Genomic DNA, 19,751 nt, shown 5'->3' on the forward strand with positions numbered 1-19,751 from the left:
TTTATGCTATTTCCATGTAGTGGAAGGCATAAAAACATGGAATAAAAACATAAAGGAAAGGTGGAATTCATTTAACAGCGAGGGCACGTTGAAAACAAACATCATTTCTGTGGAATTCTGGGAGGGAAAGTTCAGTGGAATCCTGGGAAGATGGAAGAAAGCCACAAGGACACCCCCCTGAATATCGATTATAAAAATAAATAAATGATTTCTTGACTAGAGGCTGTGAAAGAGAACAACAACAAGGAAAACGATTTTGTGGAGCTCAGCCGGTTCAAGGACATTACTCCCAGGTTCATTCCTCCTTTCTATTTCATTACACGTCGGACTTCTATCTCGTCCACGCCGCTAATTGCCTTCTCCAACCTCCCGTCGTGGACAAGAAAAGGGAAGCAATTTTATGCAGCACATAGCAATCAATAGCAATTAGGTGCATCCCTCACTAATCCCGCTGAAAATGGAATCTTGGGGGAAGGCCAGCAGAAGACCTCCTGAAGCACTCGCTCCTCAGACCAGTGTAGTTGACAGTGCAATTAGCTGCCCTGGTTAGTTCTTCTCTTGTTTCTGTAGCGTGGCTTTTGTTTGGTTCCAATTAGCTAAATGGTTTTTATACCGTTTACAGTTTATGGTGAAGGGTTTTTTTGCTCCTCTGCTCACGCCCAGGATGTCTGTTTAGGGATGAGTGATCACTGAATTTTGCAGGATTTGAAGCTGGGAGCAGAATCCAGGGCAGATTCAGGACATGGTTGGGGGATTGTATATGTATCCCTCTGGCCTCGGGGTTCTTTTGGGATTTGACTGAAAGAGCAGGTCGCTGAGGTAAGAGCCAGAAAGTTCTGAACCTGGAGAAGCGAGAGAATGGAAACATGTCCCTTTTTAAGTTCTTAAATCTGAATCTGAACAGTGTGACCTCTCTTCACCCTTCTGTGGGCTAATAAGCTGCTGTTTACATAAGACGCCATGTTAAAAGCTGCATATTATCCAGACTTGAGGAAACAGATGAACTTGTCCTGCAGCCATTCTGCCTCCGTCCTAACATGATGTGAAATAAAGACTCATGTCCTGCCGAAGAGAGAGAGAGAAGCTCCTCGTCACTGATAAGGAACAGAATTTTAATTTCAAAGTTGGCCCATGATGATAATTGACACATCGTTGATTTGTTTACATTTCTGTTGACTTTGTTTTCAGTGATTCTGAAGATGATAAAATTGGGTTTAGTCCAGAGTTTGAGGGTCCGGCACAGGAAGGAGGGAGAAGGCCGCGATGCAGTCGATGATCCATGTGGATGGAGCCGACCACACCTTCCCCCGTCTCCCCACTTCTGGCCTGTGACGCCCCCGCGGGTCGAAGACCACGTACTGAGTGCACAGGGCCTGGTCGGAGCCCGGCGGTGCGTGGTAGGCGGCCGCGCTCACCGTCTGCGTCACGTCGCTGTCGGGCTTGGGCCGTCGGCTCAGGAGCTGACCTCCTCCCTCCCTGAGGAGCCTGGCGAGCTCGTCTTTGGATGGCGACTTAAAAGACCCGAGGAGGAAGAAGAAGCAGCCGTCGAAGAGCGGCGGCAGCTGCAGAAAGACGAATCATTAAAAAAAAAAAACTAATAAGACCTTTCCCAACTTGCTCGCGCCTCTGAAATGTCACTCGGCTCAAAACATCAACATCAAACGTCTTTGTGAGAGCTGCGGCAGAAGGAATTAAGCCTCCCTGTTATGAGAAAGACTGAATAATTCAATGTTCATATTCTCCATATCCCTTCGTTATTAGTCAGCCTGTCTGTGACGGCGCCTCGTGTTCAACTCTTTGTGACTCCTGCCTGCTTATGATCAGAGATGCACCATCAGCGAGACTCATCCCTTCACACCGTCAAAGAGAGGCGGCAGGTTGTAACACCTGTCATTGCCCCCCCCCCCCCCCGGAGATTCTTTAGGGCACCCACCCATGATGCACCCTGATTTCTAGCAGGTTATTCTCAGCAATGACACCTTAGTCAGTGCATATGTTGACTGTTCAGGGTCTTATTCTTCTCTGGCTCTTTCTGATGGTTGAACGTGAGCAGATATGAGCCCCCACAAGGTCCTGATAGTGCCGGGGGTTCCAATATGCATTCGGAGACAGCGGGACGTTAATGTCTTCATTTTAAACTCTCTACTCTGCATCCTTGGCTTTGCCCGGAACAGGTGCAGCTCACAGTTCTGCATTTAGCTTCATTGTTCATTGTCTCCGCCCTCATACAAGACATGCAAAATTTCATAAAGTTCCTTCCTTAGAAAGCACAGGTCACATGTGCAGGACACGGGTGAGCTCTCCCCAACACAGTTTCCAGTCTGGACACGTTTGCTCATCTACTTCAGGTGACTGTGCTTCATTTACCAGGCTGCATCTGTTGATGCGGCTGCGCTGCGGGCCCTCTCCTGCCTCGTGCTCCGCTTCAGGCATCCACTTTCCTGCCTGCAGACACGTCTTCACCCCTGCCAGCAAACAAAGATGGAAAAAATGGAAGAACAGCCAATTATGTTGACAAGAAGGAGTGTGACAGAACTCGTGTCTGTTTTGTCACGAGTGTAGAGATTGCCAACGTGGCGGCTGTTGACAGATAAGGATGCCCACAGCGTGATGGCGTTAATGATGCAACCCTTGTTTTGAGCATCTCCAGCTTGTGCAGTATGAGAGCGTAGGGTCCTTATCCCCTCCCATCTAGTGAGGTTCTGCAGCGTCAGGCAGCGTCTGTGTGCTGCGAACAGCGTGCAGCCTCTCAGAACAAGTGAAGGGAAAGTCTTTTATTCTACTTTAATAAAGCATCTCAGACAGAAGTTTGAAAAAAGTAGAGCAGTATACAGTAGGGGACAGTGAGCCAAAGCTACTGAATGGGGGATCACAGAGCTGCTCTGCTGCCATTTTCATGACTAAATGTGGTATTTTGGGGTTTGACAAAGGCAAATCCGTCTGAATTGATCATACTCTACTTGAAGAAATCTTCACCGCAAAGTTTGCTTCATAGTTTTGCTCAGTGTGTCACGTTTCTACCACAAAAATCATCAATTACACACAAACCCGCTCGGGGGGGGGGGGGGGGGATAGGCTGGGATGCATTTCATTCCGGTACATTTGGCTTCATGGCTGGCTAATTAAAGCTTTCATTCAGGAGGGCTCTGCCATTGGATTGATGACAGAAGAGAGGAGATACCAGGGTTAACTGTGGTGGCGATAACACTCAGCACTGAGGACTCATTAGCATGCTTCTTATTTATGTTCCAAAACACCTCACAAAGAAAATATCAGGCACCTTCCTTCTCCAGACAGTGACTGAGTGAAGAGCTGGCTGAAGAGAAACCCTCCATTAGACTGCAAGTCTGTGCTGCTTCTGAGAAGGTGAGTGGGAAGGGTGCGATGGATTTTTGATCGATGGCATTCTAAAAAAGTTAGCCTCACACAGGATGAATAAAACTGCTCAGGCACGCAAAGGTGACCCGACAGCGAAGCAGCAGCCCGCGAGTAGAACTCCTGTTCCAGCAGGTCGTCGGGTCCAACCGGATAGTTGTAAAAGAAATATTCGTATTTGAAGTTGTGGCAGAGGCTAGAGTTCACAAAGATTTATCAACACAAGTTAGAGAAGAAAGAAAGCTTAAGCAGAAATGTGCAGTTTCATCTGAAGTAACAGATTCCAAATGCAGTCGCCATATGAATGAAAGGTTAGATGGGAAAGGTGAGGTAAAGCTGATATTCTTGACTGGGTGGGAAGCACAACCTTGGTCCGACTGACAGTGATGGTACATGGAGGCAGGTGACAGAGAGATCTCAATGCCTTCGCACACACAAAACCAGCACAGGCAGCAACGAGCAGTTATTGTCACGAGGGAGATAAGTCAAGTGCTCAGCCTGAAAAGAAGGACAAGAGCGGAATCATACATATAAATCCCAACTGAGCAGCACTTGGAATACATGGAATGACAGGTCCATGCACATATAAAAAAAGGTTATGCATATCTCTGTTTGGCGTAGTGGATCCTGTATTGGATAAGAGACAGGAAAGAGCTTCACGAGCCCTTTCATGATAAAAGCCCCATAGAAGCTTCCATTAAATCCTCCTCCCTGTGCCGAGGCCAGGAACACAAAGGTATTTATTTATCCTGCTTGTCAGAATGCTAGAATCGATCGCATGTGGGGATGGGGATGTACAAGAATGCAAATCCTTTCTGATCAACATACATGCAAAAAACTTCAAGAAGTCCAGTTGAATTTTCCGCAGTTCTCTTCGACCAAGAACACTGGGAATATTCATCGATAGAAATGCAATTTCCTGCAAACACATGACGTACTGAGCCCAGACCAGACACGTAGGGGTAAACATTTGTGGATTTACACTCCTTTCACTTAATCTTTCTGGATTAATTCAGAGCCGTGGACAGGACTGGCTCAGTCCACCATCTCCTGTGATATCAAACCATGAAACAATAACACGAACCTGATGTTAGCACGCATTCATAAGCAAGAGAAGATTTCAAAACTTGCTAAACACACAACGTTTGAAAGGAAGTAACCAAGCAGATGTAAATGCCAACAGTTCAGACTGACAGCGATGTTGTGGTGGGAGTCTGTGAGGAGACTTATGTGCACAGTAAACAGGAACGTCCTTGTTTGACTTCTCTGCATGTCAGAAACTCCTTTTATCACAGCAAAGAACAAATAATACTCAGGTTATGAGAAGAGCGCATGTGATTTCCTGATAGAGAAGATGAAATATAAACTTATGACTCAGCTGACGTCGAGGCTTCCTAATTTGCTTTTGAAATAAGATGCAAGGATTTAATAAAAAACCTCTGAGCAAACGCTGCCAGAATTGGATGTTATTATTAGGGCTCATGTCAAATCATAAAGATGTAAAACAAGACTGAATGCTTCATTTAAATAGTAAAAGTAAGAATGTTTAACACCTTGATATTTGAGAAATAAACCACGGGTCTTCTCCAATGAGGCTGGGTGTCAGAGCAGAGGACAAAATCTAGCTGGATTTAACTCTCTTTCTTTGTCATGTTGAAGTCCCTCTGCTGGACCCCAGAGTTTCTTGGTGATAATGAGGCGGATAAACGAGATCTGAATCTGATCAAAAACAAATTGTGATGTGTCTTATTTTTCCCCACCACAGCTGTGACTTTAATCTAAACTGTCAGATATTTTTATTTAATGAAAACCAACCTGAAGGTCGGTATAGTTTATTAATAATAGATGTATTTTACTCCTTTCATATCCACATTGATAAGACATTTTGCTCTGCAGCTTAATAGCTGCATAGAGTGTGTTTTATTAAACAGACTCCCCAAATGGATTTACCTTGAGGACATTTAAATTAAACCTACTCTGGCGTCGCAGCAGCAGGGAGTTAGTCAGGTTCCAAACATGTTTAGCACGTCATCTTAAAATAGCTTACTCACAGCTGTGTTTGACAACCCAGCAGCCAGCAAGCAGACCCGAGAGGGTGGAGAGGGTGGTGCACATTTGTCCTTCAGGCACCACAATGTGGCTCACTGGAAGAAGCAAAGACGTGGATGAAGACAGACAGCAGGGGAACATATCTGTGACTCTATTACAATGATTATTACATCGTCTTAGATTGGTTTTGAAAAGAATGTACAGCAAACTAAGAAATGGACACTGGAATCAGGTTCACATGTTGCGCGAGGGAGGCTGCTTTCATCCCTCCATTCAGATGGTGCAGGGGTGCAGAAAGCTTTCATTAATCCCTTTGACCATTATTTGAGCAATGATTTGGATCCCTTTGCACTCTGGTGCTCGACTGGCTCCCTCCACATGTGGAGACCAGACTGGAGAGACTTTGGGCGGCTGAGCTTGCAATTTGCCAGTTCAATACATCTTTCTCCTGAGCAGAGCATCCAAACGATGACTGATTGCCTACTGGAGCGTTTGACATTGAACAAGCAGATCAGTGACGGTGGCGCTGAACTGACTGGCAACAGTGGTTATTCTGGATTTCCGTGTCTCAGGCAGCCATAAAATGGGGTGTCAAAGTCCCAGCTGGGAGATGTTTTTAATATTACAGAAACACTTGAACCTACCTGAGGCAGAAAAGGTGTCAGCCACTCTCCCTCCCAGCAGCTTCCCCAGTCTGACCAGCTGCTGCTGCTCGGGCTGCGACAACCTAGTGGCCAAGAGCACTATTTCTTCCCTCCTCACACTCCCACTCACCTGAGAAATACCATCAAATGCTGAAAATGAACAAACACAAAACTATAAAATGGCTGCAGTGTGTGCGTGCGTACCACAGAGAGACTGGCCGAGGGACTCAGAGATGTTGCCATTCCATCTGAGGCATTCTGGAAAATCTCCCGCATCTCGAGGCTGACAGCATAATCTGCAGGCCGCTTTCCGTAGAGATTACTGTGAAGAAGAGTAAAGATAGAGTCTGCCAAGCTTTTCACAGTATAGGCATGCAAACAAAGCTATAGCCAAGTAAAAGCATGGAGATCTATTAAGAGATACATTAAGCGACTCAAATGAGCACGATTAAAGATTTTATTAATAACATGAGAATATTGTAAAAGATTCAATTAATATCAAAGTTCACTCTTTGCCCAGTGAGGGTTTGTTTTTGAGGCTTTTTACACTGTTACAATCTGCTGGCTGGTAAGAAACATTTAGAGTGTATACGAAGGGGCTGCAGGAACCCAGGCACGGGTCACCTTGAGGGAAAAGCAAAGCGATGAAAGGAAAAGCACAAGAACGTGGAGGAGAAGAGACGTGGAGAAGCAACAAGCCCAGCAGGTCGTCTGAAAAAGATGAGGCGTCAGCAAAGATAACACCTGGGGGACAATTAATAGGTCCACTGGTCCATAAAATATTTAATTTGGATTCATTCCCCTGAAGCCAAAAAAACCACAAACAAATATAAAATATACCTCACACACACACACTCGGCTGGTTTCAGCTGCAAGTGAGAGCAACAACTGCTGTAAGCCATCTTATTTTATCTGAGAACAGAACAAATGTTTCCATTAAATCTGAGGATGTAAAATAAGAACAATAAAACATTCAGGGCAGAAGCCACTAATTTGTCCATAAAACATCTACTCAATAAAGTTTTTACATTAATTTGAACGCAACCTAAAATATAATAGTCAAAAGGTACTATACATCAGGGTTTTATGGGGTCAACTCAATAAATAAAAGAAAGTGGAGTTGACAGAAGTTTTAAATGATGTCCACTCAGCAGCACCTCTGAGTATCTGATGAGGCAGTGTGTGAGGCCTGAATACATTTTTAATCAAAAAGGTTCATTAAATTCATTTCCCTCTTAAATAATCCACCAGTCGCTCCTGATGGTCGAATCAGCCGGGCGCTGCAGCCCGCCGCTGACGAAGACTGTGTCTCCAACTTTGGCCTCGGGAAAAGTGGAGAAATGAGTTCAACTTTAAGTCAGAAGAACCACGTGCACCTAATTCACCAAACATTACTGAGTAATATCCGACGCAGAAACCATGAATCCACCGGTGATGCTTACGCTGGACACGCAGCACCTTTCCAGTCACCTTTGACCTCTCTGGACAGTTTATACTCCACGCTCCACTCTCACACCCCCGGGGCCCAGTTGGCAGTTTCACACAGTGTTTAGCTTAAATTTCTACTTTTTTCCTCCTTGCAGACCTGTAAGACACTTACCCTCCCTGCATCCACAAACACCCGTCCAGCATTATGGAATGAGGAAGCAAGTAGGATCTGCTGATTGATTTCTACCTGTATTTAACTAACTTGTTATATTAACTGCATATTTGGTGATTGATGACAGAAAGAAGAACCTGAGTGCGAGTGCGATGCAAGGTGCAGTTCCAGAAGCACAAAAACTGAAAAACCACCATCGGCGCAGGTTAAAGCAAGCACAAGAGATCACATGATTTAGAACAAATGAAAGGACTCACAGTACGTTCGCTGAGGCGCCGAGCTGCAACAACAGTTGGGCGATGGCAAGATGTCCGTTCCGAACTGCATCGTGAAGGGGAGAGTCGTTCTCATAGCCAGGCGTGTTCAGCAGGGCTCCCCCAGACACCAGCACCTCCACCACCCCCAGGTGTCCCAGGTTACACGCTTCATGCTGGGACAAAGAACAGCAACACTCACCCAAAGTTTGGATTTAAACCTTTCACCGTCTTTGATTTCTAAACGATATTTCTTTATTCATCTGACACCTTTGGAAGTGAGAGTTTTAAAAAGTTAAATTTATTTACCTTTATTATGTATGTGATTTATTCACCAAATTGATTTATTTGCATTTTGGCTCAGTTGTACCATGCTTTGTAAAGCCAAGACGCTCAATAAATAAAATGTAGTTAAAACCTTTTTGTTCTGACGTTGTGAAAATTTAGACTTACAAAATGCAAATAGCTTTATTTATTAAAAACCCAAAAGCTTTCTTTTTAGCGGGTTTAATCCCAGCAATAATCAATCGAAGCTCATTCTAAAGCTCGTCTTCCGGAGGAGTGTCCAGATGACAGGTTCCCCCATAATGCAGCATTTCCCATTCACTCCCAGAGGAACAAAGACCTGCAACAACAGAGGACTCCGTAGTTCAGCACACATCCGCATGCATAATAAACCTCTCAGTAATGAGCTCACCGGATTATAAACCGTTTCACCTGTTTCTCTGAACTCCACAGTGGTCTCTTGTTTTACAAGAGCCTGTACGGCGCATCTTAATGCTAAAGAGCTTTAACCTTAAGCTCAGACCAGACGAAGAGGCAAACAGGGACCAAAACTCACATAATAGAAACAGGAAACAACATCTATGTATCATCATGACACAGCATGGCTGCGTTTGCTTGTTTAATGGAGGAGAGGGCCCAATAAATAGTACGTGGCTCTACTTAAATAAAGCTTTTGCCCTGCCAGTCCTTGTTTCAGTATTACCAGAGGTGTCCACCCAGCGTTATCCTTGATGTTGGGGTCGGCCCCCTGGTCCAACAGTTCCTTCACAGCCTCGGCATCCCCCTGAAAGAGCGACAGCAAAACAACGCACATCAGAAACAGCAGCTGATCCCAGGGACAGAAAGGCCCTGTGTTTATCAATTAAATGACGCAGTGGGTCATCGATTACCGTGTCAGGGATGCAGAGGGGGATTACAATTATGTTTGCAAGGATTACTGTGAGGAAGATAATTCTCCAAGGACTCCAACATAATAGTCAGATCATCTGTGTGTTCCAGAGGCGGAGTGGAGGGGTTCTGACTGACACGGCAATAGCCCGACTGTTTCGTACCTTTATTGAAGCGATGTGCAGAGGCGTCTCTCCCTTGTGATTCCTCTTTAAAACTGCAGGACTTCCTGATGCTGACCGCTGGGACAATGGAGACCTATGGACAGGTGGGCTTTGGCATTGCTGCCGTCCAGAATAGATTTTCTTCTTATCACACCCTGGACTAGCTGAAGAAGGCGGGTTGAGTACGGTGGGAGAGAGCTGTGATTTTCTCCCCCTGGCTGGTGAGACCCTGGGCCTTTTTGGAGTGCTCTCTAATGTGGTGACTTTGCCATCGGCTTTGCATGTTTCTGAGGGACGCTTTAAGGGAGAAACGTAGTCGCGCTTGGCCGGACTATCACCAAAGCTGGGGCAAATGACAGATGGTGCCTCACTCCTGATAACACTTGGTGAAATATTCTGACTAGACTGCGTTTGCTCATTCAGGACTGAGTTGTTTTCTGAGAGATTCCCCTTCACGGTGTCTGTGTCAGGCCTGTGGTCATTATTACTGGCCTGTGGTACCTCCAGCTGAGGATCATCAGATGTGACAGCAGGGCTTAAGAAGGAAACCCTCTTAGTGGACCTCCTCACACCTTCAACACAGGCTTGTCCCTTCTTATTTGGAGAATCTGTCTCCCCTGTAATGCCCCATCGTTGGTTTATGGCCTCCAACTTATTCTTTTTCATCGTCTCCTTGGTCGGCTTTCGTCTGGACCTGCTGGCACATTGCACCATATCCCTGCTAGAAGCATTTTTCTTAGCTGACCTCTTCTTGTTGCTGCTTTTGTTTTTGGAATTTGGAGGGGACGATGAGCCCGAATCTTGAGAAGATGAGGTGAAATTGAAAATCGACATGTCCCCAGGTTGAGCAGAATTGTTGGCCGACATTGCTGGTCCCGCCCCTCTCTTAGATCCACTTTCTGGTGAAGTGACCTCTGAGGGTGTCTCCACCAGACAGCGTACCTTACGACTGCGGGGGCTGAACCAGATCTTAAGGTTTTTCTTTTGTTTAAAGACAGAGTGCTCGGGTTCTGCTTTAGTGTTATCTGGAGAGCAATCTGCAAAAAATACATTAAGTTAAATGATGTTTACCAACAAACATGGAATAATGTGATAATAAATATTCTATTTTTGGTTCAAATCAAGACAAACCAACAAACTCAGTAGCTTAGAAAGTTGCTGTTTGTTAAAAGTTCCATCTTTTTAAATAAAAATGAACCTTGTGTGGTGGACTGCATCACAGAATTACTTTATCGGAACAGAATGTTGATGGGTAATTAAGACAATAAATCAGCAGTCGACCAAAGATTAGACAGAAAGACCAACTGAGTTAATTTTTGGCCAACCTGATAAACAAGGAATGTGGCCAAATGAGATAAATGAGGAAACTTTCTAAGTATGTTCTTTTGGTTCTACATGAGAGGAAAGCTGCTGTTACCTGGCTGCTCAGTGGGTTTGAGCAGAGATTCCAAATTAGAGAAAACTTGGATGATGCTGCTTAGCTGCCTGTTGATTTGTATGTCCTTGACCCATGCAGGACGGTGGCACACCACACAGCCATCTCCTGCTTGGGGGCCAGCACAGGATCTAATCAACACACATTTACATTAGATTGCTGGGTGGGACACTAAAGATGGACACATGGGATGTGTGCACATTCTACATTACCTGCACAGCACATGCTCGCACATTCCCAGACACACAGGTTCCTTCATTAATTCTGAGCTGGAAAAAAGGTAAAACAATATTCAGAATAAGTCATGTCCACTTGGAGTGGTGGAAATTTGTGAATTTAGCTTGTTTCTCAGAGTCTGAGGTTTCTTTTTATCCAAAATGCTTCCTCAGTTTACAACCTCCCAGATGAGGGATGAAACCGCTTTAAAATAAAATCCAGAAGTGAATTCAGGCATTACAACATAATCGTAACAGTGCTGCTAGGATCCTGCTGAGAGTACGTAAATCTGAACACATCACACCCATTCTTGGCTCACAACACTGGCTCTGCCTGGATCAAATACAGTCTCCCTCCTCCCGTAGCAGCGCAACCATGGCAGCGCAACCATGGCAACGCCCCTGGTACCTTAAAGAACTTCACACTCTCCAGAACTCAACACGCTCACTTCGCTCCACCAACAACCACAGTTTTCAACCTTTGATAACAGTTTTCAACCTTTCTTTGACTATTTTAGAGCCATTTGGGACATTTTGCTAAAAACATCATTTGCATCACAAATAAAATTCTATTGTTATTAGTATAAGATTTCTAATTGCATTTAACCTGAAGCAGTTTTAGCAGCTGTGACCAAAATGACTCAACAAAACAGCTCTTCAGTGGTTTCTAAGATATCCCTAAAATGATCTTGGTAAACTTGTGTTGAAGCCATTGGTGAGGTCACAAGTCAGACGTGTCCAAGATCAACAGTTCATCTTGGCACACAGAACCAGAAACATGTTCTTTATGTAGACGCTGCTCCACAGAAAACGCCAGAAAATTATTATAATTATCCGTAAACTCTCATCAGCCACGTAACTTGTTTTTATCTGGTTTTACTGTATGGCAGCGGTTTGTAATAATACCACACTTTGTTGATACCCGACTCGAACTGAATCTTTCGGTATGTATAATCCCTCGATGTGTTTCACAAGACAGTGAACGGAGAATCAAGGTTGCATTTGTTCCCCAGGTCAAAAGAAATGCATTTAGGCTAATGACATAGCTGGATTCTAAACGTTTTCAATATGTTTAATGTGTTGATTCGCTTAATGCTGACTTACCATTTAGAGCAAAGCAGCAATCGTCGGAAATTCGCAACGGCTTCCTTGGTGTTTTTCCAGTCACTTGTCTGTTCGTTGACATAGGCGTCCATGATTTTCAGGATTATATTTATTGTTTTTCTCCCCGTTTCGACCTTAAACTCAAACTCAATTCCGGGAAATTTACATCTCCCGCCAGAAGACTTCCGGAAGTCGCAGAGCGATGACGAACTTAAGGGGCGACGCCTTGTTGCATAATTTGGACCACAATAAAGTACCTATAAAATATTCTTTAGGTGTTTAGAGTTTTTATTCATTCCTTCATTCTTCTATCCATTCATGTAGTTTAAGCTAACTAAAATATTTTTGCTAGGTAGCCTTTATGCAGCAGTGGTAAATTTAATTGATTAATTGTGTTTAACAGCTCTGTGATTCTGCTATCTACAATAGATGGCTGAGGTAACCCACTGCAACACAATATTAAGTAGAAAGGGGCCGAAAAAATAAACCAAAACAGAAAGACAACTCAGATCAAGATTGTTGATGCGTTTGAAAATAACAGCTTTATTTAGAATTATTAAAAAGGTTAGATATATTCCAGACATCTGAAACAAAGTAAAGAAAGGGTGCACAGCACATAGAGGACATTAGAGCATAAATATTTTCTTTTGGCTAATTCACTTTATTTATCTTTAAGTTTAAAACGTTTACCCATATATTTAGTGTTGATGATTTACAGTAACATAAATTAAAAAAATTATCCGAAAGAGAAAAAGTTATTTATATACTGCATTATTCCTGTAATAAAGTGCCCTGCTAATGGAGAGAAAAACTGTGATATGCAGTGAATTAATTGATGTATAAATGATTTGCTGGTTTGGCAAGAAAGACTCTATTAGCATTCTCCCTTTTCTAACTGTGCAAATACAGAAAAGCAGCTGATTTTAACATGAAAAAACATATAAGGTAAATCTTCATGTGACCAAGTCCTTCCAAAAATAATTTCATTCTAAATTAAATTTTATTTAAGTGGATATTGTTTTCTAATTAGGAATAGATTCGCTATAAATAGATACTGTACTTCATGACAGAGTGAACCTAGAAAAAATGACAGCGAAAACATGGCAGTGATCTCTATGCATCTACTTCCTTTAAGTAGCGAGGGTCACCAGTGTCGTCTCCACTGTGAGTTGGTACGTTCTCCATGTCCGCGCTTTCCATGGCAAAGTTGATAAATACCTGTAGATTTTCAGGAAGAATAACACTAGTTAAATATTTTTCATTGGGCTCCATAATTTTTTAATAAAGCTGACACTCCTTGATTATCTGTGTCTGTAGCATCTTTCACTACCCCTCCCCTCTCTCTTCTCATCTCCTGTCCTGTATATTTGGCTTCCTCATTTCTATCTACCAAACCCCGGCACTGTCCATCTCTCTTCATCTTTCTGTGTACGTCCTGTTTCGTTTCCTCACCTCGTCCAGGGTGGTCTGGCTCACAGAGAAGTGTTTGATCCTCAGAGTAGTCTTATTGGACTCCAGCTGGTCGAAGATATCAGCCACCCCTCCTGGAGCAACTGGTACGTGGTACTCTACCATACTGGAATGCTGGTCCTGTTTATTGGAGAAGAAAGCACAGGCAAAGGTTTAAAACAGGAAATGAGCTCAGAGTATAACATTGTCAATTGTTTAAAATAAATATTTAAATTATAAACAGAATTCACATGTAATTAAAGCAAATACCTGGGAGGAATAGCTGATTTGTCCATTGACATTTTTGTAAAAAAATGTACTATTTATTGTAGATGCGTGTGTCATTTAGATTTATTGTAAGATCTAAATAATCCTTTAAGCACTTCTGCACAAAGAATAACTACGGTACTCTGGATAGCTCTCAGGGCTCACCTTGAGGTAAGTGCTGGGGAACCTGTGCTGCATGAAGACAGTGATTGCATCTGTGTTGCAGGAAGCCTCAGCCAAGTACATCTTCACAGTGAACCCACTGCCAAACCTGCAAAAGTGATTTTACACATGACCATCCAGAGGTCCCCGAGGTGCCTGTGTGTGTGAGTGTGTGGGGGGGGGGGGGGGGGGGTTGACACAAAGGGTGTGGGTGGGCAATGGAGAGAAGGATGAGCAGAGGTCACAAACCTGTTCTTAATGTGCTGCAGGGAGCCCAAACATCTGAACTGTCCTTTCACCATGATGGCGAGACGGCTGCACAGCGCCTCGCACTCTTCCATGCTGAGATGTGGACAGAAAGATAAAGGGTCACATGAGAAGCCTTTAGAGCGCGTGGTAATTAGCCACGGCAGCTGTCAGTCAAAAAACAACAGTAATTTCTGTATGTTCCACATTGCACCATATATAATTTACCTGACTAAACCATGACAGGGTAAAGAAGGGCACATGCATGAGGCTCTTACCTGTGAGAGGTGAGTACAACAGCACATTTTCCTTTCACTTCTTCAGAAATGATTTTCCACAGGTGACGCTTGGTCCGAGGGTCCATGCCCGAACTTGGTTCATCCTGTAGAAGCAGAAAGATGGCAGGAGAGTGAGAGAAAAGAGGAGGACAAGGTTCAAATCGAGATGACACATTGAGAGAAAATAAGGAGTTAACCAGCGAAGGCAGTGTCGCAACAGTGTGAGGTGCATACAGGCGGTGATGAGAATAAATGGGCAGAGGGAACATGAAGAGAGTAAACACAAAGGCATAATTGCAAAAGAGAGAGGGAGATGGAAGACCCATTGTTCCAGTCAGAGCACAAAGGCAAGCAATGAAGTCGAGGACAAGTGAGATGAGAGACCGAGGAAAATTTCACAGCAATAGAGAATGGTGAGAATAAGGAAAAGAGTGACGGAGAGAGGAGAAAGAAGGAATGAACAGGGAATCCACACCAGATGGAAACAGTTAAAAGTTCAGTGAAATCCTCCCTGGGGTCAGCTGAGGAAAACAGACCAATTAAATACAGTACAGCAGACCTGTCAGGTCTTTGGGATCAATATCTGCTTCACTTCAAAGAGCCTTTAAGGAGGAGCAGCTGCATATAAGCTGTTTAATATATGATGTCTGCTTTAGCAAGTAGATGGACTGCAGTGCATCCAGGCGGATTTCTCACCAAGAGCAGGATTTGTGGACGGCCAACGAGAGCCAGCGCGGTGGAGAGCTTCCTGCGGGTGCCGCAGCTGTAACCGTCAGTGATGATGTTTCTGTGGTAGTCCAGCTCCAGCTTCTTCAGGAGGTAACTCACCACCTTTGAAGGAAACATTTAGGCCAATTAAACAGAGGAAAAGATTTAAAAGATACTCACTTTAATTTCAAGTATCTGTATGTGAGCGCACACTGTAAAGGGAATATTGAGGATTAAGGACTGGGCGGTTGCCGTGCATTAGTCCAGTTCACTGGAGCACTACCTGATGCTCCACTGATCACATCGCTTCATCATCCTCATGTCTAAACGACTTATCACCTTTGGATGAAGAGGGTTCGCAAGTTCAGGGAAAACTAATGTGAGTGATATCTGTTCTTCAGAGGTTTTACACTGTTAGTCTGTTGTGTTTTAAAAGTACATCGCCTCATGTATCGCCACAGTAACAGCAGTCATACAATGTGAAAATGAGCACTGTGAATGACAAGACACATTACGCTGATGCGCTTTTGTCAGCACTCCAGTTGAATCGAAAGTAAAGTCATAGCATTCATTTACTTTTTATGTCTCAACCCTCTTTTCCAACCAACCTAATCAGAAATTCAGAGGAGATATACCGATATTTAGAGATATTGTCAAGTCACAGCAACTTCCTTGTAAAAATGAATAGTCGTAATAACTGTTATGCACTTTTTTTATGACCTTTAAGAAATATAAGATAACGTATTACTACAGTGCTTCATCTGCAGAATGAAGTAACTTTATTTGTAACACGTAATTGTTGCTCTTTTGCTTTATTCCAATATTTTCTGACCAGATGTCTCTTTGGTGAAACACTTTAATATACAGTATAAAAACATGCAGTTCAGAAGCTAATTACTGGTAGAAACATATTTTATGCATTTAAGAAAAGCTTCCAGGAGGGCAAAGACTGTCTCCAGACCTTACTGACTCCGAAACATTAATTTCCACCCAGTCCAGCTGCAGAGCAAATACCTGCAGATTGTGTTTTCTCATGCATAATTAATGTTGTCTGGATGACATGGGTAACTAGGTGACTCCTCAGCTTCTGAGACTGCAGGAGAACAGGCGCTGAAGCAGCGCCGCCGTTTTGGTTGCTACGGCATCAATTTATCCGCTGTGTGAGAGTGCACTGAATGCAGGAGGCAGAAACGCTGCATGGCTCATAACCATTTTCACGCTTGCCTATTAATCACACGAAATGGTGTTCTGCAAATTTAAGTTGGTTTTCAGATTGCTCCCATCAGGGCCTTTTTAGGTTTTTTAGGTTCAGTTCACAAACTCAGAAACCAGATCACTGAAGCGTTTTTTGTCTTTGTGTGACTTATCTCACCAGGTTATACCAATAAATGACATTCCCTTTGATAAATACACATAATTAGCTGCTACTAGTCAACTAACAGAGGCAACAGAACATTACCGACTACTTTAGATCATAATGTGTACGGAATATTTTCCCCCATCTTCTTCCATAAAAGCCCGTTTCAATCACCTTTGATGCAGGCGCTCATTATTCCTGTAAAAAAAATCAAGTCAAGGCAAACTGACCCCATTAAGCCACATCTCATTATCAACAACGAGCAGACTGTCAATGGAAGACAACATCAGAGGACCTCTATGTATAACCCCGGGTTTGTGAATTAGCCTGACGCTGATGCTCCGGTGCCATTACAGCCATTGTTGTCAGACGAGTTCAAACAACGAGCGCATCCAGTTTGCTTTCTGAGTCAGTGCACATATGTCTAATGTGTGTGATTGCTTCTAATGTGTCAGAGCTGATGGCTTTTTCCTCTGAATTCTCCACTGCAAAAAAAACAGAGAGAGACAGAAAGAATGGGGGCAAAACGGAAGATGGATGAGCTGTTTCTGTCCAGTGTCTTTGAAAGCATAACAGAAATAAAAATCAGGAATCCCATCATCTTGTTTATTGGCTGCTCTGCAGATTTCTCTCATGTTGGCGGGCAGCAGCAACAAAACACAGACTCCTTTCACTGCAGAAGTAAGATTGATTTGTTCCCAGAAAGATAAATGGGAAGAATGTGGTCAAAGCGACACATCAAATAAGATCCTCTCATCATCAAAGTATCGTTTAAATGTAAATGTTCTGATGCAGTAAGGCAGAGCACTGTCAGCTTAATTCGGAAGTTTGGATTGCAGGAGTTGACAACAAAAGCTTTTCCATTTTGCCCCAGATAGTTCAGTTTTCAGCTCACATCACTCAGCACTTAGCAGAGTGATTGTGTATGCATGGAGGCACTGACACTTACTACTCCTGCAGAGTGGGGAGGAGTGCACCTCTGAATTTCTATCAGATGTAGTGTCATTTTGTTGTTTAGAAAGCACTGCAACCTGCAACTCAGCTTCTTACCCCGTCCAGCTCTTTTTTTGAGATGCCCCGAATGCGGCCGTAGAAGTACAAGTGCTCCTCTCCGGTGAGTAGGCTGTCAAGTGCGTCCACCTGGGGACAGTAGCCGATGTTTATCCCCTTTTGACGGCATTCCACGATGTCTACCAACCGTCTGAAAAAAAGACAAAAAAGAAAACAGTTTCTTCCAAGTGCCATTCAACCAGACATGCCTAAATTTCACATGAGGTATGCAAGTGACCCCTGTATGTAATAGTGCCTGGGTGGGTTAAACCTGATTTGGAGTCTGGCTCCTAGTTATTAAATCCCACACTATTAATACTCAAATCTTGGTCAGTGTGAGGCAAGACCATCCAAATGTGCTAATTGCTTATACAGCACAGCTTTGGTACCTGGCGATCGTGTGCTTACCATGCAAATTTAATCCTGAGGTAAGTACAAAAAAGTATCCACAGTGTCAGTCTGAAGATAAGCAAGAACATTTACGAGCATCTTACCCATCCCAGTCCCGGATCTGTGCTGTGCCATCGGTGGGGCTGACATCTCCAGTCAGCATCTTAAAGGTCGTAGTTTTTCCAGCTCCATTCACACCCAGCAGACCAAAGCACTGGAGAAGCACACAGTTGCTTGGTAACTTGTCAATTCTAAGCACCATAAAATATTATGGGCTTACACATTAGCATTTCATAGATGCAACAAACATTATGCAGACAGCATTATAAACCAGGAAGGAGTAGACTGTAAATGCACATCTTTATTTTATACTAACATCCAATTATGCCTCCAAATCTCTATTGTGTTACCAGGAAACAGAGCTGGAAGTTAAGTTATTGTCCATATTCATCCCCAGTCCATTGCTGTACTCTGAGAGATTTATATAATATTATTTATTTACAGTTTCATAATCAGCAAAGCTTACTTCTCCTGCAGGGATGCCCACAGAAAGCTTCTTCACAGCATGCACTTTCCTCTTAAGGTGTTGGTACACCTTAGTGAGCTGGATGACCTGTAGTAAGTCTGAGCTGGCTGCACCACTTGCTACCCGCTGGTGCTCAGCAGATACATCTTCATCTTCGTCTTCACAAACCACAGGTGGCACCTTCTTTCTTCGACAAATGAAATGCCTACAAAAGAAAATGCATTTTCATTTCCGAGAGAGACAATTTTATTTTAAAGTGAAATTAACTGCTGTACAGAACAACAGGGCGAATGTTTGTGTCTTTACATTCTTACCAACAAAATAATATGTTTCCTGACTATGTCTTTTTCTTATTGAATTTTACTTAGAATTGCTAGTATCCTCACCTTATTTTCCGTGTGACACGCTTGTTAAGCAGCAGGCGCAGCGTGAAGAAAACCAGACCTTGGATTAAGGAGGAAATCATCATCCAACCCAAAGCATCCACAGAATATGGGTTCTTATAGGCATCAATGCCGTAGCCACTGAGAAGCTGGACCTCGATGTCCATCCGGGCCAGCTGCATCAACCCATTCCCAAAGTTGAACTGAGGGAAGATGAGGAAGGCATGGCTCAGCCGCTTGAAGATGTCCTGGATGAGCTGTAGCAAGAAAAGAGTGTGGTTAGGAAAGGTTGTAGGTAGAGGTAGAGTAGGTATCAAACAAACCAGACAGTGTATCTTTGTTATCATTTTCACTGCATACATCTGTTCTTCTCACACAGCTGCAAGTTTTTTTCATAACAACGAATCAGCTATCATGTGTTATGCACGACGAGCCCTCCAGGATGGCCCACTTTTTTCTGTGATTGTTGCAGTTTGTGATTTCAAGGCAGCTCTTATAATAAATGGGGATGCTGGAAGGAAGTCAGGAAGTCACGATAGCGATAGATTATGAGGACTGCCAACTGGTGACATTCCCAAAATAATGCAGTGATTGGTAAATTACAGGACGTATGTAAGCAGTGGCTATTACAAATGCATTGGGATGCAGGGAATTAATGCAAACCTCTACATTGCGCGACGCAATCTGTTGCAAGAAGTATAAAATAGAAGTGGATAGGATGGTGTTGAGGCTGATGAAGAGGTTGATGCACACATAGGTGATGAAAGCCCTCTCTGCATCCTTAAGGATTCCTGCTAGCAGATACATCCAGGGAAATGTGGAAAACCTGGGGAATTGACAAGGACAGAACAGGCGGTAAAACCAAAACACAGCCACTTTAAAATAGGTGTCACTTGCTTGTTCCTCAAAAGATCCAGAAATA

General features: G+C 43.5%; 2 protein-coding genes across 2 annotated transcripts in view; both read right to left on the reverse strand.

Annotated features, from left to right (window-relative positions):
• Nucleotides 1-1,074: 1,074 nt before the first annotated feature.
• Nucleotides 1,075-12,193, reverse strand: bard1 (BRCA1 associated RING domain 1). Its single transcript, XM_057029940.1, has 11 exons — nucleotides 12,014-12,193; nucleotides 10,907-10,963; nucleotides 10,677-10,825; nucleotides 9,260-10,296; nucleotides 8,911-8,991; nucleotides 7,926-8,098; nucleotides 6,273-6,390; nucleotides 6,069-6,198; nucleotides 5,427-5,519; nucleotides 2,368-2,465; nucleotides 1,075-1,562 (listed from the first exon to the last, which is right to left on the reverse strand). Exons 1-11 carry the CDS (start codon nucleotides 12,103-12,105, stop codon nucleotides 1,215-1,217), a joined length of 2,376 nt encoding a protein of 791 aa, XP_056885920.1. The 5' UTR covers nucleotides 12,106-12,193; the 3' UTR covers nucleotides 1,075-1,214.
• A 336-nt stretch (nucleotides 12,194-12,529) lies between these two features.
• abca12 (ATP-binding cassette, sub-family A (ABC1), member 12) overlaps nucleotides 12,530-19,751 on the reverse strand; it is a 46,961-nt gene continuing 39,739 nt past the window's right edge. Inside the window, exons 61-71 of the mRNA XM_057029925.1 lie at nucleotides 19,493-19,655; nucleotides 18,833-19,086; nucleotides 18,447-18,651; nucleotides 18,025-18,134; nucleotides 17,531-17,681; nucleotides 15,112-15,246; nucleotides 14,416-14,519; nucleotides 14,141-14,233; nucleotides 13,895-14,000; nucleotides 13,466-13,603; nucleotides 12,530-13,231 (exon numbers count right to left, since the gene is read on the reverse strand). Coding sequence (XP_056885905.1) covers nucleotides 13,127-13,231; nucleotides 13,466-13,603; nucleotides 13,895-14,000; nucleotides 14,141-14,233; nucleotides 14,416-14,519; nucleotides 15,112-15,246; nucleotides 17,531-17,681; nucleotides 18,025-18,134; nucleotides 18,447-18,651; nucleotides 18,833-19,086; nucleotides 19,493-19,655 — 1,564 coding nt within the window. The 3' untranslated portion in view covers nucleotides 12,530-13,126. The remainder of the gene's footprint in view (nucleotides 13,232-13,465; nucleotides 13,604-13,894; nucleotides 14,001-14,140; nucleotides 14,234-14,415; nucleotides 14,520-15,111; nucleotides 15,247-17,530; nucleotides 17,682-18,024; nucleotides 18,135-18,446; nucleotides 18,652-18,832; nucleotides 19,087-19,492; nucleotides 19,656-19,751) is intronic.

Source organism: Takifugu flavidus, chromosome 1 (assembly GCF_003711565.1).
Source record: "Takifugu flavidus isolate HTHZ2018 chromosome 1, ASM371156v2, whole genome shotgun sequence".
In the NCBI taxonomy this organism is placed as follows: domain Eukaryota; kingdom Metazoa; phylum Chordata; class Actinopteri; order Tetraodontiformes; family Tetraodontidae; genus Takifugu; species Takifugu flavidus.